At 37.7% G+C, this 24461-nt stretch overlaps 1 protein-coding gene across 1 annotated transcript in view; it reads right to left on the bottom strand.

Annotated features, from left to right (window-relative positions):
• CCDC141 (coiled-coil domain containing 141) overlaps window positions 1-24461 on the bottom strand; it is a 169233-nt gene that overhangs the window by 70868 nt on the left and 73904 nt on the right. The window contains exon 6 of the mRNA XM_071216243.1: window positions 20803-20919. Within this exon, the coding sequence (XP_071072344.1) occupies window positions 20803-20919 (117 nt within the window). The remainder of the gene's footprint in view (window positions 1-20802; window positions 20920-24461) is intronic.

The raw sequence follows: 24461 nt of genomic DNA, 5'->3' as shown, positions 1-24461 counted from the left end.
CATCCTGAAGTAGCACAGGAAAGTTGTCGGGGATTTAGAGTGTGACTGTGTTAAGGAAAAAGAAAATGACTGTTCAGGTGTCCACTTCAAGTGACACTCAATTTCATCATCATCATTACTATTAAAGTAACATTACCACAAGCTATAATAACAATAAATATAAAAAGTTATGTTTTGGGGTGATTTTTATTTTGGACCAGCAAATGACAAAGAAGGGTAGAAGGGAGGGAGGGAGGCAAGAAGGAAAAGGGTATGTATGAAAATTTTAACCAACATTGTAAAAGTCAGAACTAAAGAAACAATTCTAAAAATTGAAAAGAAAAAACTCTCTAAGCATTTAAACTCAAAGAGCTGGTGCAGATTCTGTAAGCAAGTGATAGCAGGTAGTTTTAAACCTAGTGATCATGAGTACAGCATTCTTTCCTTGATTTCTTAATTCAGCCTCTTCTTAGATGGGCATAAACATTTCCAATGCAGAATTAAATTCAAATTTCCCTTGGAAATGAAAGCTCACAGTTCACTAGTCTTTAACTCACAAGTTAAGGCTAGAGTAGGGTTACCACTGTGAAAATCCCATTATTTTGTGGATTTTCGTAATGCTTGCAAGAAAATTCAATATTATTTATACATATTGTTCCTGTTAGTAAAGAAATTGTTCCTAATTTATGTTCTGTGAAAAATGACATCTGCTTTTAATTGGGAAGTTCATTAAAAAATCAGACAAGTAAGACAAATTATTCACTGACATGAAGACAGAGAAATTGAAATGCACTAATGCAGGTGTCCTCACTGTTTGGAGACTTACTTAATTTCTGCCTTGAGGCATTTCAGATTCAGACCTCACTTTATTTTTTAAATTAGAAGAGACATTAAATAGGAAATAGTCTCTGCTTTATTTAATAGATTTTCCTTATAATCATCAGATGGAAGCTGAAACAACGTTTTAGAGTGGTTTTACAAATTTTTTTCCACATACTTTCACTGAAAGATTTTGAGGATATAATGGAAGATTAAATAGCGGAATAGTAAGTTTCTTTCTACAATTTAATATGTGCAGGAATGAGAAGCAAATCATTCAACAATGCTTGTGAAACAATTAGCGAATATTTGGATAACCTGGAAACAATTATTTGAACTCTGGATACTGCTGCCTACCCCAAACCACCTGAGACATATAAGTAGCTCCTTTTGTACTAAATGTTTCATAAAAATGCTATTTCTGAGGAACTATTTTCAAAAATGAACAGTCAGAAATTTTAAATAGTTTTGCCTTTGATCTTCAATTACCTGAGTCTAGGAATAAATGGAAACAACAATAAATCAAGTTTCAAGTTTTGACCATCATTTTCACACACTAAAGAAACTCAAAGAATAGTTTAGACTTCCATCTTCCAACAGTGATGCAATTATTTCAAATCTGTCACTTACACTCATCCTCACTCTTTCACAGTTTTTTCTCCCATAACCTTTGTTAACTGAAGGGTGACCACCAATCCAGCAGCAGCAACATAACGGTGGAGCTTGCTAGAAATACGTATTCTAGAGCCCAACTCTGACTTCCTGAATAAGAATCTGCCTTTTAAGATACCCAGGTAATTCACAAGCACACTAAAGTTTGAGAAGTATTGGTCAGAGTAAACTGCAAGAGTAGAATTTCACAATTAGACAGATAAGCAAGAGATAAATGAACAAAGACATGGAAGGGAAAACTTAAAAAAGAAGAAAACAAATGATCAATGTGAAAAGAAAATGTCAGTCTCATTAGTAATCAAGGAATTGCAAGTTGAAATAATGGTGAGATACATTTTGTACTACTGAATTGGCAAAGAATTCTAAAGGGTAATTTATTATTGTAGCAAAATTTCAACAAAATAAATTATCTTACATAGGGCTGGTGGGAGAAAAAATTGATTCACCACTTATGGAGGACAATTTGGCAATATATGAGACATGATGCTTTACAGTTCCTACTCTAAAACCCAATAATTTTACCCTTAAAATTTATCCTAATTAACTAAGAGGATGGCACAAAAATATCTTTAAATAATATTTTCCACAAGACTTTTATAAGTGCAAAACTTATATTAAAAGAAACCCATATTTAGGTATTCAGAAAACTACAATGCATTGCAAAAAGAAATTTTAAAAGGCCTAAATAAATGGAAGAACAGTCCATGTCCATGGATTGGAAGACTAAATATCATTATGATGTCAATTCTACCCAAATATATAGATTCAATGCAATTCCAATAAAAATTCCACCAGCATTTTTTTAAAGACATGGAAAACACAATTAGCCTTGAATAGCCACAAACATCTTAAAAAGGAAGAACAAACTTGGAGGACTCTCACTTTCGGACTTTAAATCATTTTACCTAGCTACAATGGTAAAAAAAGTATAATGTTAGTATAAAGTTAGACACATAGACCAATAGAACTGAAGTAATGGTTCAGAAACAGACCCTCACATCTATGGTCAAGTCAGAACAGTCTATTCAACAAATGGTACTAGAAGAACTGGATATCCATGGCCAAAGAAAGAAAGAGGACCCTTATCTCACACCTAATACAAAAATTAACTCAAAATGGATCAAAGACCTAACTATACAATCTACAACCATAAATCTCCTAGAGCAAAATGTAGGGAATCATCTTCAAGACCTGGTGGTACAGGTGGGGTTTCTTAAACCTTACACTGAAAACTCAAGCAATGAAAGAAAACATGGATAAATGGGACTTTTTCAAATTTAAACACTTTCATGATTCAAAGGACTTACCCAAGAAGATAAAAAGGCAAATGGGAGAAAATATTTGGAAACCACATATCCAATAAGGGTTTAATTTCCATCCTATATAAAGAGATCATATAATTCAACAATAAAAAAGCATCTAATTCAATTTTAAAATGGGCAAAAGACCTAAATAGACTTTTCTCCAAGGCTGAAATACAAATGGCCAAAAAGCACATGAAAACACATTCCATATCACTAGCTATTGGGGACACGCCAATCAAAAAAACAATGAGATATCATCTCACACCTCTTTCATCATTATGGCACATTCATTGCATTTGGTGAATACATTTTGGAGCATTCCTGCACCATATGGATAATAGTTTACATTGTAGTTTACACTCTTCTGCAGTACATTCAGTGGGTTATGGTAGGATATATAATGTCCAACATCTGTCCCTGCAATAATATTTAGAACAACTCAAAGTCCCAAAAATGCCCCCTCATCACATTTCTTCCCTCTCCCTCCCCTCAGCAACTACTGTGGCCACTTTCTCCATATCAGCGCTACAATTTCTTCAATTACTAGTCACAATAGTTCTTTGGTAGAATACCAGTAAGTCCACTCCATATTTTATTACTCCATCTGTGGAACTTGGGATGGCGATGTCCATTCCACCTCTATATTGAGAGAGGGCTTAGATCCCACATGGTTGATGAATCAGTTCTCTTGCGTGCAGTTGTAGGCACTCTTGGTTCTCTGGTGTGGGGTTAACCATCTTCACCTCCCTGTTAGCTGACCTGGGTAAGTCCAACGAACTGAAGAGTAGGAGTTGCAACTCTGCTGAGGCTCAGGGCCCAGCTGGCACATGGCCAGCCCAGAGATTCAAGTCTGGTGAGTATAAACCAACCCCAGCACCAACCACAGGTTCAGTAAAAGTGACAGAAGAAACATGTAGAAAGGTCACATCTGAGTTCAACTCCATCACAATCAGAAGCACAGATTCCAAAATAGGGCCCAATGGCAAGGCACTGAACTCCAGAGCTATCTGCCATGACCGTAGAACCTGCCACCAATACTTCTTTTTTTTTTTTTAAGATTTATTTTTTATTCATTTCTCTCCCCTTCCCTCCATTGTCTGCTCTCTGTGTCCATTCACTGTGTGTTCTTCTGCATCCCCTTGCATTATCCAGTGGCACTGGGAAACTGTGTCTCTTTTTCATTGTGTCATCTTGCTGTGTCAGCTGTGTGTGTGTGTGGTGCCACTCCTGGGCAGGCTGCACATTTTTTCACATGGTGTGGCTCTCCTTGTGGGGCGCACTCCTTGTGCATGGGGCACCCCTACACGGGGATGCCCCTGTGTGGCACAGCACTTCTTGCACCCGGCAGCACTGTGCATGGGCCAGCTCACCATATGGGCCAGGAGGCCCTGGGGATTGAACCCTGGACCTTCCATATGGTAGACAGATGCTCTATCAATTGAGCCACATCTGCTTCCCCCAACACTTCTTAATGTCTGTCTTTTTGAGAAAAGCCATCCCCTCCAGCACGTGTTTCCTGTTTTTTAAAATAATGGTCATTCTATGTGTTCCCAAGTTCCTCCTAAAAACAAAACAAAACAAACAACAAGCAAACAAATGGAAAAAACCAACTCAGAGGAACTGATGTGGCTCAGTGGTTGTGGGCCAGTTTCCCACATATGAGGTCCCAGGTTCAATTCCCGTCTGGTACCTCAAAAACCAAACAAACAAAAAAACAAACAAAAAGCAAAATAAAACAACGAAAAAAATGGAGGTTAGAAGGCAGTGGGATGATGTTTAAAGTACTGAAAGAATAAACTGTCAACCAAGAATTCTAAATCAGGAAAAAGTATCCTTCAAAAATGAGGGAGAAATAAAGATATTTGTCTTAGTTTGCCGCAGGGCTGCCAATGCAAAATACAAGAAATGGGTTGGCTTTTAAATGGAAAATTTATTTGGGTAAAAGCTTACAGTTCTGAGGCTGTGTAATGTCTAAATCAAAGCATCAGCAGAGATTCTATGGGTCCTGCCACATGGTAAAGCAAGATGGCCACCATTCTCTGCCCAAGTTTCTGCCTTTCGCTTCAGAACCTACTGTCTCCTGGAACTCAGGTGTGGGCAACCAGGCATAGGCCCTGTCTCTTACTGGACATACTCTCTCAGTCTTGGCTGCTCTGCTTTCTTCCCGAGTTCAGTAGTGAGCTATCGGGCATATGGCTTGTCTCTTCTTGAGCCATTTTGTGGGCCCAGCTTCTCAGGGGCCTCTTCTGTGCCTCTGTACTCTGCTAGTTCTAGACTCCAGGACCTCTCTCAACCCTTGGGGCTTCTCTGTTTTCCTGCAGTCCTCTCTCTCACATGACAGGATCAATATGTCTCCTATTTCTCTCTCTCCTATTTCTCTCTCTCCTTGTCTCCATTTATATCAGACCTAGCAAGAGGGCAGAGACCCAAGCTAGCTCACACCTCACTGATGTAGCCCAATAAAAGCAATCTAATCAAGTGATCTAAAATGAATCTAATGCAATCAAACTTTACCACACCCCAAAAAATAGATTCATTTAGGAACATAATCTTTTTTGATTCACAAAAGAACTTCAAACTGTCACAACATTCTCAAACTAAATCTGAGTGAGTTTGTCACTAGTAGACCTACTTGCCTTATGAGAAATGCTAGAGGGATTCTTTCTGACTGAAGTGAAATGACACTGGACAGAAACTGAAATCCATATGAAGTAATAAAGAACACCAGTAAAATTAACTACGTAAGTAAATATGAAAGCCATTATTAATATATTTTTGGTTTGTAACTCTTCTTTTTGTTTGCTATAATTTAAAAGGCAAATATGTGAAGAATAATTATAAATCAATGTTAATGGACACAATATATAGGGGTATAATTTGTAACAACAGTAGCAACATAAAAGGGGGTGGAGGTGTATATGAGTAAAGTTTTTGCAAGTTTTTGAAGCTAAGTTGGATCAATTTAAACTAGATTACAGTGAATTTTGGACATTTAATTGTAATCATTCTGATAACTAATAAAATAAAAAATATATACAAAAGGAAAATAAGGAGCAAAATAAAATGGTACACTAGAAAAAGTAATAAAACACAAAAGAAGGCAATAATGAATGAACTGAGGAACAAAAAAATATATGATATATAGAAAAGAAATACCAAAATGACAGGTCTTTCCTTATCGGTAATCACTTTAAATGTCAATGTATTAAATTCACCAACTAGAAGACAAAGATTGACAGGACGTGTTAAGAAAATGTGATCCAACTATATGCTGTCTACAAGAGTTTCACTTTAGATCCAAAGTTATAAATAGGTTGAAAGTGAAAGGATGAAAAAAGACATTATGTTGCTTGTGTTGCACTAGACATTATGTTAACACATTTCCTCCTCGCAACAACCCAATAAGGAAGGTACAGTTATTATGCCCATTGACAAAAGAAGAAACCCAGGTACAGGTACGTGAGAAATTTGCCTGAGGTTAAATCAGAAGTAAGCAGAGAAGGAGAAATTTAACGCCAGGGTCTTGCCCCTCAGCTGCCATGTTGCACAACATCAAGGATCTCACCATTCACTCCAGTGCCATACACTGACATACTATGTATCACTGCCTCAAATAATTTATAGCAAATCTACATGGTTTAATATTATGATACCATTAAAAACATTTTAAAATATGTTTCAAGTGGGGAAATGCTTATGATATAATGTTTATTGGAAAATCACATTACAAAACATACACATCGCAAAGTTTGCATATAAACATCATGTACATACACACACACACCCTTATATACACAAACACACATGGTTTTGAAATGCTCCATTTTATGTAATGTTTTATATTTTCTTTACGTTTCCATGAACACTCACACCCTATGTGTGATTTTAATTTTGTTTAGTTCTATGCATTTTCTATTTTTTCCAAAATGAGAATGCACTATTTAATAAAAAAAACACATTTTTTTTCAAAGAGCCACTTTCTTGTTTTGACTCTATTGATGCTAATTATGCATTTAAATTATTCAAATTAGCTTGCAAGGGATTCTGCTTTCCTTCCTTACCTCATAGTTATATTTTGTAACTTTAAACTTGACTTTTCCCTCTGATAAAGTTTATTAGGAACCCAAGCATCAGTATTTTTTAAAGATCTCCAAATAATATTATCTGAGAACTTGGGGCCTAGATCACAAATCCAATTTATGAAATCATTCAGCAACTGGAAAATATTTTCAACGACTTGGAAAATCAGATTAGATGATGAATCACGGAAGATGTTTTTAATCATGATGCAGAAAAACGTGGGCTTCCCTATATTAACATTGAAAGTGAAGTTTCTATACACCATTTTCAGTATGCTTGTTAATCCAGAACATTAAAGACTCTTGTTAATCCAGGACTTTATAAACTACACAGTCATTTATGAAAATTAAGGAGACTGTGGACAACTAAAAACAATCAGAAAAACATTTAAGTCAAGGCAGAGGAATACAAATCCTCTGGGGAACCTGTTAAAATGCAGATTCTTATTCAGTAGGTTTAGGGGGTGGAGTCTGAGACTCAACATCTCTAGCAATCTCTGAGGTGCTGCTGCTGCCCCTGCTGCCATCTGGGAGCCACATCTTGAATAATAAGCCTCTGAGTGTCCTTTAAGATGGAAATAGATAACCCCATCTCCAAAGAATTCAGGCCCCACCTAAAGTCACTCACATTCAAACTGCAATAGCTTCCTATGTGACCTTTCCTGTCTTCAGTCTCACTCCCTTCCATTTCTATCATTCACATGGTTTCCAAGGTCATCTAAAGTGCAAGATGGTTTAAGGTCCTATTCTCCTTGGATGGTTGTCTAAAACATTGAGTCTCAAGCCCAAACACTTACAGGGACCAGTTGCCTAATGTGAATGAGTGAAGCCAAGGACTGGAGGGGGAAAAGGTAAGAGGTGGGGACCATGACAAACTAGAGCACACATGCCTTTTCCGAAGGAAACAGCTATTACTGGATTCCAACTAAGAGTTGCTATGTCTATGCAGAAAGGTGAGTCACATATTGTCAGATCTTCCAGGTTTTTGTTCTTTTTTAAGAAACAAGAATCTGGATTTGATTTTGATAAAACTCCATTTCAAAGATGAGTAATGACTTTTTTTTTTTAATCCTTCATGCCCCAAACAAATTACTTAGAATTTCTGTGAATGAAATCCATACTTCAGTACTTTTTAAAGCTCCCACGTGATTCCAGTGTGTAGCCAAGGTTGAGAATGACTGATTCAGACTCTCTACCCTTGGCACTATCTACAAAGGGCTGTATGAACCAAGGTGAGGCTGGTTAGTACAGGAAACAAGGAAGGCTCCTGGTCTGAACTAAGCCATGAGACCCCACCTGGAAATTCCCTGTGGGAAGGCAGTTGATTGAGAACAAAGCCATAACTGTTAATAGCTGAAAAGCCTGCCAAGATCCTGGTGACCAGGTCCCTCTTGAAAATCCCAGCCTCAAATGAAGCCACAGATAACTCTAAACAGAAAGGCCTTCCCATTGGATCCCTGAGAGCTGACAGGTGAAGGTAGAAAGGCAACCAACTGGGACAGCAAATAGCTGAGATCCCTCCTTAATATGGTGAAGGGGAGAGGAAAGGTCTTCAAAAGGCCTCCCATGGGGTTCACATGCATGCATCAGCCTGTAGCATGTCCTCATCCATGTCTCAGGTGTATACTTTTTCCTTTTTCTCTGTTTCTTAATAAACTCTTGTTACTGGCCTTATTAAACTGGCACATCTCCGAGTTCTTTTTTGCAATGAAGCCAAGAACCTGGAAACCCAGAACCCAGAGCTTTCTGCTAACAAAGGCTTGAAGTCATAGGTGTACAGGTTAGCTCCTGAAGGCAGTTCTTATATGGATATTATTTCTGATGTGTGGAAGAAGGAACAATTATACCTTCTCAAAGAAGAAAATAAGGAAGTATTTATTTACATATTTTAATACATCCTACAATCAACTCTGAGCTTTAAATGTTGAATTCAAGCCTTGAAGCATCAGGTTGATTTATGTCACAATCTAAGACTATTTAAGGTTCTTAACCAAAGATTCATTTTTAATCATCTTTGTCTGATATTTATTTATCTCTTACATATATAAAAGGAAAATCTTTTTTCAAATTCATTACAGTATAATTTAATACAATTTCCCGTAATCAAGGGGTTGTATTAAAAATTCTTTAGTTCGATTATTTTATCATATGCTGAATAATTTAATCACATTTTTTAAGACATACAAAAATTGCTATATTTCTTATTTTGAGTGCAATCCAGTAAAAAAGGATAAAAGCATTTTCAAAGTTCATTTAGGAAGAACTTACTGACTAGGCCAAAAACTGTGCAGACTAGCTTTCTGTTATTCATTTTACTTGTGGATAGCAGAAATAACTGCTTTATCTGGGTTTTCAGATTATTTATATGAATTTCTCAAATGAATCCCCAGCTTAATGCCTTATTTCTGCATAGAATCTCTTTTTTAAAAAAATTAATTCAATGAAGTATATCACTCATACATAAACAATGAGTGTATAATAATAGTTGCCAAACTTACAAAACAAATATATGTAACATCTTACAGGACTCTCATAACTCATCCTTCCACCAAAAACTTGCATTGTTGTTAAACCTTTTTAAGTAATGATTAAACAGCATTGTCAAAATATTACTACTAACCAAAGTATTTTTCCTCCAACCAACCCCATTATGATTATTTTATATCATTTATATATGAACATACATAAACAAGTGTATAGTAAAAGTTGTGAACTTACAAAGCAAACATGCATAACATCATACATGGGTCCCATATATCAACCCTCCACCAACACCTTGTATTGTCATGAGACGTTTGTTACAAACTATGAAAGAACACATCAAAATCATACTACTAATCAGTCCTTTTCTTACATTTCATGTGTTTTCCCCCCAACCCACCCTATTATTATTTTTTAAGTATATTTTTTTTAGGACAGAAATTGTAAACTTATAAAATAATCATGCACATGTGTAGAATTCCCAAACAACAACCCTCCATCAACACATCACACTGCAGTGGAACATTTGCTACAGATAAGATAATATCATCTGATTGTTACCATGTCCATAGTGTACATTTGGCTCACATTTTCCAGACTGCCTCAGTATCAACACAGTGCATCTTTTGCATAGATGCAAGACTATTATCTTATTACTGCTAACCACAGTCCATAAGTCACTCCAGCTGTATTTTTCCCATGCTTCTCCACATTCCCAACACCCTGCAGTAGTGATGTACATTTGCTCGAGCTCATAAAGGACACTCTTGCATCCATACCATCAACCTCAATTCTCATTCACCTCTTGGTTTGCCGTGCTATTCAGCTCCTAGGTTATTCTCTAGCATTCTGTCAATTGGCATTTATATACCTAGACTATCATTTTCAACCACTTCCCCATTGAAAAACTAGCTCTTACTATGTGTTACCATCCACTCTATACATTTCTATGCTTTTACAGTAAAGCTAATAAAAATTCTACATACATTAAACATCAGTAGTACATCTCAGTCTTCCTCTTATCTCTGTTAAAAATCCACCACCTACCACCAGGTCTTGAAGATCTATTCCTATAATTTCTTTTAGAAGTTCTATGGTTCTTGTTTTTATTTTTAGATTTTTGATCCATTTTGAGTTACTTTTTGGATAAGGTGTGAGATAGGAGTTCTCTTTCCTTCTTTTGGCTATGGATACCCAATTCTTTCAGCACCATTTGTTGAATGGACTGTTCTGCCCGAGCTGTGTGGGTTTGGCAGGCTAGTCAAAAATCACTTGATCATACATGTGAGGATCTGTTTCTGAACCATAAATTTGGTTCCATTGGTCTATGTGTCTGTGTTTACACCAGTACCATGCTGTTTTTACCACTATATATGCTAGGTAATATGCTTTAAAGTCTGAAGATGAGGGTTTGCTTTTCCTTTTTATGAAGCTTCTGGCTATTCAAGACCCCTTACTCTTCCAAATAAATTTGATGATTGTGTTTTCAATTTTTTAAAAAATGCTGGTGGAATTTTTATTGGTATTGCATTGAATCTATATATATCAATTTGAGTAGAATTGACATCTTAATGATATTTAGTCTTTCAATCCATGAGCATGGACTGTTCTTCCAGTTATTTAGGTCTTTTTAAAATTTCTTTTAACATTGAGTTGCAGTTTTCTGAATACAAGTGCTTTGCATCGTTGGTTAAGTTTATTCCTGACCATCTGAGTTTTATTTGTCATATTTATTTTCATCACTCTTTTTACACTTTTAGTTACTTATATTGATATGATCTTCATTTCTAGACTCTCTTCCAGGCCTCTCTCTCCTGTCTTTTCTTTTCAGGCTCTAGCACACCCTTTAGTATTTCCTGAAAATCTGATCTCTTGCTTAGAAATTCTCTCAGTTTCTGTTTATCTGTGAATATTCTAATCTTGACCTCATTTTTGAAAGACAGTCTTGTTGGATATGTGATTCTCCACTGGAAGTTTTTCTCTTGTAGTATCTTAAATATATCAAACCACTGATTTCTTGCCTCCATGGTTTCTGATGAGAAATCAGCACTTTATCTTATTGGGTATCCCTTATATGTTATGCGTTGCTTTTCTCTTGCTGTTCTCAGAATTCCCTCTTTGTGTTTGACATTTGACATTCTGATGAGTATGTGTTTTGGAGTTGCTCTATTCGGATTTGTTTTTTGGATGGGAGTATGTTGTGCTTCTTGGACATGGATATCTACGTCTTTCAGTAGGGTTGGGAAATTTTCTACCATTATTTCTTCAAATATTCCTTCTGTCCTTTTTCCCTTCTCCTTCCGGGATACCCGTGACATGTATGTTTGCATGCCTCTTGCTGTCATTTAGTTCCCTGAGACCTTGTTTAATTTTTTCCATTCTTTTCTTCATCTGTTCTTTTGTATGTTCACTTTCAGAGGCCATTTCTTCAAGTTCACCAATCCTTTCTTCTGCCTCTTCATTTCTGCTATTATATGATTCCAATGTTTTTAAAATTTCATTTATTGCACCTTTCATTCCCATAAGATATGCTATTTTTCTATGTATGCTTTCAAATTCTTCTTTGTGCTCATCCAGTGTCTTCTTATCCTTAATCTCTTTAGCCATCTCATTGAATTTTTATTAAGGAGATTTGGTTGAATGTCTATGATTAGTTGTCTCAACTCCTTTATGTCATCTGGAGGCTTATCTTGTTCCTTTAATTGGGTCATACCGTCCTGTTTCTTGGTGTGAATTATAATTTTTTGTTGGTGCCTTGGCATCTGGCTGGCTAGAGTATTTATTCTGGGTGCAGTTTTTCTCTTTAGTTTAGGGCTTCCTGTCCTTTCTCCCTTGCTATAGGCTGTGGAGGCTCAAGCTGCCCTCATTATGCCAGGGACCAATGAAACTTCTCCCAACTTTCTCCTTTGCCAAGGGTAGGGAAAGAGTCACACCTGTGTGGAATAATATAAATCATGTAGGCCTAGACTGTAGTTGCCCAGAGAGACTGATGAAGTTCCATACTGCTTTCTCCCCTGCCTGGGGCAGGGATGGAGCTGCAGGTATGGGCAGCAATCTATGCAGTGTGGGTCCAAGATGACCGCAGTTACCCCAGTAGACTTCTGATTTTCAGTATGTGTCAGCCAAAGGTACCTGCAGTTACCTGAATAGGCTGGTGCAGGGCCTGCCAGCCTCCCTGCCAGAGGCAGGGCTGAAGCCTTGTCTAGGGCTGCAAGCCCATCTGGGTGAAAGAAACTGGTTCCTACTGTCACTGTGATTTTCAGTCAGCTGGGGTTCCCCTCAGGCTGGGGATAGAGACAAAATGGTGGCCACCGGTTTCTTTCTGACTTGGGCAGATTCACATCCCAGCTGCTCCCAGGGTTTTACCTTAGTCATCCAAGTCTACCAATCAGTAGCCGAAATCAGCTGCCAACTGTCTCCTTCTCCTCTGTTTTTGGGAAATGGAGCTTCCAATTCCAGCCACAGAATAGCTCCTGGGGTGGCTCATGTTGCCAGAGTAGGATAATCACTGGCCTTCGTGGCTTGGCCAGTAATTTCCCGGAGAGGCTGGTGCAGGTCCCCACAGCTTCCTCCCTGCTGGAGGTGGCACTGGGGCCTAGGCTAGAGCTGCAATGTGATCTGGATGGAAAGAAGACAGTCTCCACCAGCACTGTGATTTTCAGTCCATCCCACTTCCCCTTGTGCCAGGCGTGGAGTTAAGATGGCGGCTACCAGCCTTTTTCTTACCTGGACAGGCTCAAACTTTAGCTGTTCTCAGGATTATACTTTAGCCTGATGAATTTACTCATCAGTAGCTGAAGTTGGTGTCCAACCATCTCTTTCTTCCCCATTTTTTGGGGAGTGGAAATTTCAATTCCAGCCACAGAACAACTCCTGAGGTGGCTTGTGCCTCCAGTGGAGGATGGGCACTGGCCTCCATGGCATGGAGCGCTCTACTTATGAATCTTCTCTGCAGATGGGCAGTCTCCTCCTTCCATTCCTTCAAGGATATTGCAGGATGCTCTTCTGGCCTCCTGGAGCCTCCAAACAGATGCTTCAGCTAGTTAACTCTGGGTATTTACTAACTGCCCTGTAGCAGGAGCTGACTCTAGGAGCTGCTTACTCCACTGCCATCTTGCTGGTTCTCCCATAGAACCTCTTTTGAAAGGGACATTTCCCTTATCTTACGTCAAACCCACACCAAAAAAAAAAAAAAAAAAAAAAAAGTCCAAAATGTAAAATATAATGTGCTCCTTCTTGTAAATTTGGATTACTTCTCCAAGGAGGAGAAATGAGATTGTTAAAAAATCACAAATTAAATGTATTTCAAAGTTTTCATTATGGAAGGGACATGAAGTAACAATTTTGGAACTACTACTAAAGTGTGGGTGTTTTCATACATATTTTCTAATGATCCCTCTTTTTTAGATGAGGAAAGCGAGGCTTAGAGAAGTGATGTATACCCAAGATTACATATTCAGTGACCTGGTGGGATTCAAACCTATTTTTTCCACATAGATGCAACACATTACAATATTATAATCAACTTCCAGGTATTGCATTGCTTCTAGAACATATTCTCCTCTGGAATATGAGTAAGATAAAGATTTAAAAATATAAAACCATGAACATTGTGTCATAATAGTTTCTCTTTTCTTTACTCTGATATGTATTTTTATAGAAAACCTGCTGTTTTAGTCTCCTTGGCTACTCAAGTAAATACCATGAAACGGGTTGGGTTAAACAATGGAAATTTAAACAAATCAATTTTATTGATACTAATAAAACACAAATCCATCCAAAGTATACAATCAATGGTGGTTGCTATAATCATATAGTTGCGCTGTCATCACTTCTCTCATTTTTAGAGCATTTTCATTATTCCAGTAATAATAATAAAATACAAAAACTAACCAAACAAACAAAACTCATCACCTCTCAATCTCTCAATGCTTCCCTGTCATACATAGCTGCTATTCTATTCCCTTCTCTCTAGTATATTCGTATTTACATTTTGTAAAAAGTCTTATATATGCCATATCACCCATATTCATATTTTACATGAGGTTTCACTATGTTGTACAGTCCCATGTTACATTTTCTAGCTTTGCTTCTAGTAACAGACATGTCCTTAGATATGACTACTGTCATAGCTATATAATAGCTCTGCTAGTTATTTAATTCAAACACTATGATATGCTCTCACCATTTCCATTCATTCCCAAAGATTTACTGCCTTTTAACCAATTCTGCACAGATTAATCCTCAGCTGTCCATTCTCTACCCTCCCTCTATTTTCTGGTGACCTATATTCTAGTTATTCACAATGGGAATTCATTAGCTCACAGATTTTAGGCTAAAAGAAAGTCCAAATCAAGGCTTCATCAAAGCAGTGCTTTCTATCCAGAGACTGTAGCATTCAGGGGGTGGCTGCTAGTGACGCTTGGTCCTTAGCTTGTTACGGGGGAAGGTACATGGCAGTGTCTCCTGGTTTCTCCCTTCTCTTCTGGGATCTGTGAATGTTCCGTTTCTGGCTGCTTCCTCTGTAGCTTTCTCTCTTTGTGTTTGAAATTCATTCTTCTTATAAAGGACTCCAGTCATAGGATAAAGACCTAACCTAGGCTCCTAGCCCTTACTCATCAAAGGGTCTTACTCAAAACAGGTTCACACCCCAGGGATGGATTAAGTTTGAGAACATGTTTTTCTGGGGGCACTTATAGCTCCAGATCACCACACCTACTAATCCCCCATCAGCTCTTCCAGGTGGGAAAAGGTTAATAAAAGTATCCAAAGAAAATGAGTAATCAGCAAAGCCTGCTAGGTCCCTCCAACAAACCTAACCTGCAAATAGGGCCTATTTCCTGGTCATAAACCCTGTTCAATCACACAAAATTGTGTCCTTAGAAGGGCCCCATGCTTCGCTTAATGCTCTGCTGTTACTGTCTTGGAATTTATAATAAATTTTTAACAAAGGGCCCCACATTTTCATTTGCACAGGACCCCACAAAATTATGTAGCTGCCTGTAGAGGAAAGAAATGTAAGAATAAGTTTCTTGATCATAGAACCTTCCTTAGGGAGCCAAAAGATGGTTCAATCTCAAGAGCACATGGCTATCGAGAATAAAACAAGGTTGATGCCACAGCCAAGAGATATGCTGGGGAAGAACTTTCTAGCTGTGCTGCATTCTCTCACCATTTGTCTAGTCACTGTTTATCTCTGTACCTTTTCAGGGTAGAAAATAGTAACCTTAACCCAGGACACAACATCAGTGTAGCAGTGGATACTATGTCTCCTAGCCCAGCCTACTCTTTTCAGCCAGCTCTGAGAAAGATGCTTTTTCACACTCATGTTGCTTTAAATATAATAAGCATTGCTAGCAGTGTTATATAAATTATGTCTCTCGTATGGAATCTGAAAGTTGAAAGGGACCCTTGGGGTCACCTAGGCCCACCTCTCACCGCACCCATTTGTATTTCTAGGGAATGGCTGTGGATAAGTCTATTGCCTCTGAGGCAACTCTTCTTTAGTTTACATTTTCTAGGACCTTTAAGTCTTCATCATAGACAAACTGTTCTGATAGCTGTTTTGCCTTATTCTGCCTTATTCTGGAACACTCACCCTTCCTAACCAACCTAACTCACCTACTATCTCTCTGCTTAATCCTCATGCCCCAGGAAGCCATCTGGATCAGTCCAGAACAGAATGCCATGACCTCTTCTGCCTTTACACTACTGGAGCCTCTCTCAAACCACATGACGCCAGGACCCCTGTTGCCTGCAGTGACCAGTTATCCTGTGATTGGATTGTTTAGTCCCCTTAATTGGTGGTCAGTGTCTTAAAAACAATCTTCTTAACAACAAATCATGTTTTAGTTTTCATCTCCATTTGGTTGATCCAATCTATATATTTATTAAATATATATTTTTTAAAAGATTTATTTATTTATTTAATTTCCCCCCCTCCCCTGGTTGTCTGTTCTCTGTGTCTATTTGCTGCGTCTTGTTTCTTTGTCCGCTTCTGTTGTCGTCAGCGGCACGGGAAGTGTGGGCAGTACCATTCCTGGGCAGGCTGCTCTTTTCTTTTCACGCTGGGCGGCTCTCCTCACGGGCGCACTCCTTGCGCGTGGGGCTCCCCCACGCGGGGGACACCCTTGCGTGGCACGGCACTCCTTGCGCGCATCAGCACTGCGCATGGCCAGCTCCACACCGGTCAAGGAGGCCCGGGGTTTGAACCGCGGACCTCCCATGTGGTAGACGGACGCCCTAACCACTGGGCCAAAGTCCGTTTCCCTATTAAATATTTTCAACATCTCTAAAGATGGTACCTAAATTGGGGGCTCCATAGCCCAGCCTATAGTTTGGAAGGAAAATCTTCAATCAGAAACAATCCTACACAGGAAGAAATTAAACGGAAACTCACAGCAGAGCAAACTAATTCTTTCCTTAAAAAATTAATTTATTCTTAAAGATACTCTAGAGAAATAGTTTTTTCTTTGTCAGTTTGCAAAAAAAGTTTGGCTCCAAAATTACTTATTGAGCTTAATATTCAACTTTCACACAAGATCTGTAATTGGTTCCTAAGTAGCTCAGGACCCTGAAAGGAAGCAGACTGAACTGTCTGGAACACAATAGTGGGTTTCAGGACTCCATACCCATTTTCTCCAATATTTGCTTCAATACTCATATGGCTTAGCTCATACATATAATCAAAATATGTAATCCTGTCATTTGAATTCATGCATTTTTTAGCATATTTTTTAGCATAGAATATTGTTACCTAGGAAAATACTTATGAATAATTTAAGTGGAAACAAAAAGCATGAGTCCAACACGAGAGAAATTTTTTTTTCCTTTTATTTTTCTAATAGTTTTGAAATTCTCTATGATGGATATTACAAAACAAAATACATACTAGTAAAATTTATTTCTTACACTCCTTATGCCTGCAACTTAGGGATAATGATGGGAAGAATATCTCTATGTTATTCTATATGCACATCAGGGGTTCAAATGTGAACAATAAACTGATGGAAACTGCTCCTACTAGAGTCAAGGTCACACATTGACAACTCTTCTACTCCAAACTGTTCTCAGGGCTTGTGGAAACCACAAGTCTACATTTAAAGTGACTATAACTGTAAGATATGACTAAATTAAGTGAAGGATATGAAGAAATGACTAAAGGAAGTATTAGTCATCTGTAGCAGTTTTATATTGTTAAAGAATTCCAAAAATGGATATTGGATTGTGTTTGTGAACTGGTCTTTTACTCTGGGCATAAGAGATTATATTGGATTCAGAGCTTTCACTTTTACTTGATTAAGTAATGATTAAGGCTTTGATTAGGCCACTTTAATAGGACGTTGAGTCCCCAACCCCTTGGTGGGTGGGGACTCACAGAGAAACCGCACTGCAGAGAAGGGAGGTTAGGGTTTTGATACTGGAGTCCCAGGAAGTAAACACACAGAGAAGCAGATACCTGAGGAAGGTGAGAAGGCTCCATTACACACGACAGAGGCCCCAGGAAGCAAAAGAGCCTGATAGTCTATAGCTAACCTTGTGGAGAGAACAGATAACCTAAACCCAGAACAGAATGAACCCTGGGAAAGAGATGAGACTTATCCTAGCCTATAGCTGATATTGAAAGAACCTAGGACCACCGAGCCTTAAGAGGAAGAGGGAGTCTGAACCCTTGCAGATATTGGCAGCCATCTTGCTCCAACACGTGGCAAAAGACTTTGGTGAGGGAAGTAACTCACACTTTATGGCCTAGGGTCTGTAAACTTCTACCCCAAATAAATACCCTTTATAAAAAGCCAAGAGATTTCTGGTATTTTGCATCAGCACCCTTTTGGCTCACTAAATGCCATCCTATGCAATTCAGCTCATCTCTTGTGTTTGGGGATTTTGATAGAACGTCCATTGGTAAAACCTGAGTTTGACACAAACATAGAATAAATTGTTTATAGCGTAAAAGAAAAATAAATTCCTAAATGAAAGTTGAAAATTTTAAGGAACTGAAAAATTTTTTTAGCCATTACCCTATAACTGCACATTTTATCAATCAGTCAAATATTCATTCAACCACTTTGAATACTTACTATACATTGCAGTGTTCAAAAGGAAGCAAGAAATTTGAAAATTTTAGAAAGTCTCATGATCCTTATAAAATGATTTCAGTTTAGGCAAATTCAACCCACTGCCTCCTCTCCCCAAACTCTCAGCCTTGAAACATGTGAATACTTATTCAGTTTATCTTCCCTCTTTTCAACCATTGCTCAGTAGTACGGACACATAGTTTTCCAGAACTTCATGACCTATCTCCATCTTAAACTCTCAACAATCCAAAATATTAATAATAAAAAGTTCTATAAGACTGAATATTGATTCAAGTATTTACTCTTCCCACTGAGCCAAATGGGAATGGGCTTTTCCCCCTTGGGCAGAGCAATATTGAGCATCTTTAATTCTTAGAGGTATCTATGGACCTTATTTATAGACACAATGGAGAGAGGAGCAAGTGGAACAGGCCACACTGCTCATCTTGTTTTCAGCATATCATGGTTTCATTTTTGCACATTCCACACACTTACAAATGGTTGATCAGCTGTCAGCCACTACTTCTTGCAAACCTGAGAAATTACTTGAAGCAGGCTGAGGGATGTGGAAGACAATATAATGGCTCCTTTCCCCAAAGATGTCCACATTCTAATCCCTGAATATTTTACCTTACATTCAAAAGGAACTTTGCAGGTATGAGTAATGTAAATATCTTGAGATATGGGGGGATATCCTGGATTACCTGGACTAGTCCAATGTAATCACAAGGGTCCTTACAAAAGGAAGGCAAGGTAATCAAAGTAAAAGAAGGCAATAGGATGATGGGAACAGAGGGGTGGGGGAGGAAAGGAGAAGGAGAGAGATCAGAAGATACTACACTACTGGATTTGAAGAGGAAGGAAGGGACTACCAACCAAGGAATACAGGTGACCTCTAGAAACTGGTAAAGGCAAGGGAACGGATTCTCCCCTAGGGCCTCCAGAAGGAATTAATCTACCTTGACTTTAGCCCAGTGAGACTGACTTTGGAATTCTGAGCTCTGGAATTATAAGCTAATAAATTCATTGTTTTAAGCCACTAAATTTGTGGCAATTCATTATGGCAGCAATAAGAAACTAATATAGGACATTAGAAAAATGCAAATGGGAACATCAAACTGTATCTGGAAATAATAAAAGTGAAAGCCCAGTGAGACCTTTGTGTACAAAATATGTATTAGAAAGCTAGCAGAGTGTAGTGGTTAAGAGTATGGGCTCTTGAGTTAGATAAGACTTGAAATCAAAATCTGATTCTGCCACTGACAAGGTGTGGTATTTTGAAACTATGTAATCCAGAAAAAAACATGTTCCTAAATCTAATACATTCCTGTGGATGTAAATCTATTGTAAGACAGATTTTTGATGAGGTTATTTCAGTTAAGGTATGTCCTGCCTCAATTAGGATAGGGTCTTAATTTTAGTACTGGAAAGAAATTCAGATGCAGAGAAAGAAAGCCACAAAAGCAAGAAACTGAATTCTACAAAACCTGGAAGAGAAGGAAGAGACCAGCAGACACCACGATGTGCTTTGTCAAGACGGAGGAGCCAAGAATTACCAGTGGTTGGTCTTTGGGAAGAAAGCATCACCTTGATGATGCCTTGATTTGGACATTTCTCAGTCTCAAAACTGTGAGCAAATAAATTCCCATTGTTTAACCTGACCCATTTCATGGTTATTTGTTTTGAGTATCCTGGGAAACTAAAACACAAGGCATATTATACTGGTCAAGTTACGTCTCGTATCCCAGCCTTTGCTCTTAATTTATTTTGATCTGTAAAATAGGAAAAAAACAATACCTATACTGGAGGGGTTTTTAAATATTAATTTATTTAAGGCATTGAATATGATTAGAAGAGTGCCTGGCACATGGTAATTATTGTAGAAGGAAACTGCTGTTTTGTTATTATTATTCCAGAAATTCAGTCACTGTGCAGTAGTATTAGCTAATGCTATAAGAGTCTTTTCTATGTAAATAGTAGGTTATTCAAAGTGAGAGTTTTAGCTACCATCAAATTACTCAAAAAGAGCATTAGAGAGAAATCTATGCATTTGTGTGTGTGTTTTTTTAACTCACAGGGATCAAGGAAATTCCCTTTCTTTATTATACATTAATAGACTATTTTTAGAGCAATTTTAAATTTATAGAAAAAATTGAGCAAAATTACAGAGCATTCCCATATACCCCCTTCTCCACCCCTGTACAGTTTCCCCAATTATTATCTTGCATTAATGTGGTACTTCATTACAATTGATAAAGCAACGGTGATGCTTTATTATTAACTAAAGTCAAACATTTTCATTAGGGTTCATCCTTTGTGTTATATAGTTCTATGTGTTTCCACATGGTCTATGCACTTCCAATGATATTTTAATGTCAATGTGTTTCTTACCTTTGCTATTATAATCAGTTCCTCATGCTTATGAATTAGCTCCTCATTGGCTGAAAGTGATGAACCTAGGTTTTGTTCCCGTAAATCTCTTATGGTTTCCTGAAACCAAGATGTCACCTAGATAATAAACAACAAAGAAAAATCAAATTGCAAATGATCAGAGCAAGTGAGTAAATTCAGAAATAGTTCCTCAACCCTTCAAAACTTAAGCCATATCAATTTCTCTTTATATAAACGCATCTCATATATTAAGTTAACATGATCAAGTTTTCATTTTTTCTTCAGTTAAACCTCTACATGCATTAAAAAAAGTCAAAATAATCCCAGAGAAGTGTGAAAATGATTTATCAGTTCAGTAGATTACATGCATGAAGAAAATAATTCAAAATCTCCTAACAAGGAAGAAACAAATCATATTCCCACGAAGTCCCTAAATCATGCATTCTTTTAAAATAGGAGTCTTCTTTCCTGGATAAGAATATGAATCTGAATATAGTTACATAGACCCATATTAAGACATTAAACAGCAATGTAGAATTATATTTTCTACTATAAAAAGACAACACAAAATATTTAGTTTGCTGCAATACTGGAAACTTGTATTCAGAAAATAAATAGAGAAGTTACTAAAATTCCGTTGACATTATAAATGACTCAGGGCATGACTCACATTCAATTAGACCTAATTTACAACACATGTCACACACATTGCTAAAACCACAAACAGCAAAAACCTTGAAAGAAGCCTTACATTTTTAAATGATGTCCTAAATTGACACGGGGCTCCCAGATGCAGATTACTTACCCCAATTAAAGAAAAGAGGCTTGGATTTTTATTCTCAAAATCCTGTATATCATTATCCTCATGATCAATCACATCATAGCTACTGATTCTTAAAAATCTACAGGTTTTCTAGTTGTTTTTTGAGCATCCTCTCTATTGCTCTCAACACTTCTACAAAGGAATTATATCATCATTTTAGAGTTAAGGTAACTGATATTTGATGAGATTAAGCAGTTTAGTCAGAGCCATATAGTAAGAGGCAGAGACAGGATTTGTCCCCAAGTCTACATGATTCCAAAGTTCACAACCTTTCCCTTGTGACCTGCTGCCATGATAGGATAACCTAAAGTCTCACAGCCCTGTCATCAGAAGGGAATGATGTTCAAATGTAAATAATTGAGCCCAGCTGCCCATTCAAAATGGTGAGGATTGCCACAGCCTTATACTCTTTTTCTTTAGTCTAAGTTGTCTTGCTTAGGCAGCCTTGGGATTCCTCTGAATTCTTATAACATGGATACATGTCTGAAGCAGGTAGCCAAGAGAAAGTTATGCCTGAAGTTCCATACAATAAATACACACTATATATAAACACACACACACACAACCCCACTACATAGAAGTCAAAGTTAGGGAGTCATCTCATGACAATAGGATATCTCATGACAATTAGAAGGTGGATCAAAAAGCTGATGATGAGATCAAAAGGTCTGCATCAACTCAGTATTTTTCAGAATGGAACAGACAATAAAATATGAGGAAAGAGGGATTCTCCAGCTTTACCTGTTTGGAAATCTTTGTTAACCAGCATTTCAGCCCCTCATCAGTGCAAAAACTAGCACAGTGATAATTCTGGAGCAGTTTTCATGTGATGTACACTCTATTTCCTTCAGAATATTTGTTAATGTATTATCTAGCCAGTACATGTGTCTAAAACATCGTGTGTATATATTTCCAATTACTTGAAGGCAGTCTGTTTTCCTGGTATCCCAATGAGAACTAGATTATATGTATAATGTGCCCCCCATAGAGAAGATTTTATTTTTAAGAGCTAGTTATAAAATTTATCTATTAATTATTTTTATAGAACAAAATAATTTCTCACAAACGAGTCAGTGAGTCCATATAAAACACAACTAGAGTAATTGTCTAAGGATTTTATTAAAGTAAAGTAGATCATGAATATAACTTTCAGAGTCATTTATTTTATTAAGTAAAGAGATGAGTTTTATTCATTCTTGGCTGAAAGGAACCCAGATATCTCAAGAATGTTTTAACAGGGACAGTTATTATAGAGTCTGAGTGAATGAAAAATGGGTACAAACAGGTGTTCACTAATCCCTAAAAACAGATGGGAAGCCTGAACCCTCAGATAATCCTATTAAATTTCGTGAGTCAAAGAATTGTCATCTAACACATGCCAGCAGTAATGAAGCCAGGACAGAGTGAGTAATTTTGATTTTTTAAAGGTATCTACAGATCTTACCCCTTAGATTTGGCAAATAGTCTTTCAACCCACAAAGGATACTATTTCTCTAAGGGAATATAATGCCCTTTAACAGAATGTAATTTTAAATCTATGTTGATACTCAGTATATCCTATTCACATACTTGCCCATTAAAGTATGCCTTCTCTCTTGAGCTGTACATTTTTACTACCAAATGTATCCTGGAAAGAAACATAAAAACAAGTTGACATAAAGCTCACAAGTAAGTAGAACATGGTGAGGGTGTTACATCTCATCATAAGACCCTTAGATAAGATTTACTGTGTGTTCTGGGATGCACACAGAGAAGACTCTCAGAATACCTCTGATACAAAGCAAGATGCCCTAAAAAACCAAGAGCATGTCAACCATATTATTCTGCCATCCAGTAAATCAGTCATTGCACCCAGCAAGTAGCCACTGTGGACAGCTGCAATAGATATTCCAAATATACTTTTTATAAACATTTAAAATATATCAGCTGCTGTCCCAAAGTCTGAATGATAAGTACAATAAAAGATGCATTATGGCATTTCTGTAGAACATGGTCCTTATGAAAAGATGAAAACATGAGCCAAGGGTTAGGAGGATGTGTAAAGGAAGAACAAAAAGCATTCAGAACGTGGACTGGAAATCAGTTTGGAGCAATGAAGGATTAAATGGGGGGTGGGGATTGGACAAGAACAATTTACTCTCTCATCCCAGTTTCTGCCTTTCAATTTCACCGGAGCAATATGTGGCCATTCCAGCAGTCTGTCATGACATTCTAGGCACTCAGGATCCAAGAGAGGCAGAACTAACGAAGAGAAAGAGTGAGGCAGATTGGGGATGGGAAGAGAGGGCAAGGGACGCCTACCAGAAGATGAAGAGAGATATAGAGGAAGAGAAGTCATCAAAGATGCAAAGAAGGAGCAATCAGAGATGGTCAATGAAAACCACAAGTTCCTTGGAAGTTAATGAGGGTGGCAGGGAAAACCCTGTCAAATGATGGAGACCTGCCCTGGCCAACAAAGGAGCCACATACCAAATGTGACTATTGAATACTTGAAATGCTGTGAGCCAAGACCAAGATGTGCCATAAGTGTAAAATACACAACAGATTCCATAGACTTAGTACAAAAACATAATGAAAATATCTCATTAAGAAATTTTATGTTGTCCAGGCACTATAGTCAGGGCAAATAGCTCGGGAGTTTGGTGCCTTGCCAGTGGGCCCAACTTTGGAATTTATGCTCCCCAGGGTGACAGCAGTGGACTCAGTTGTGGTTTCCCTACATATGGCTCTTCTGTTCTTCTATTTAAACCGATAATTATTATTAGAGTTGTTAGGTGTACATCCAGACTTAAATCTTTGGGCTGTCCATGTGCCAGCTGGGCCCCGAATCTCAATA

This window comes from Dasypus novemcinctus, chromosome 7, assembly GCF_030445035.2.
Source record: "Dasypus novemcinctus isolate mDasNov1 chromosome 7, mDasNov1.1.hap2, whole genome shotgun sequence".
NCBI classification, from domain to species: Eukaryota; Metazoa; Chordata; class Mammalia; order Cingulata; family Dasypodidae; genus Dasypus; species Dasypus novemcinctus.
The sequence above is the reverse complement of the archived record's forward strand: the minus strand, read 5'-3'. Positions and strand labels throughout refer to the sequence as shown.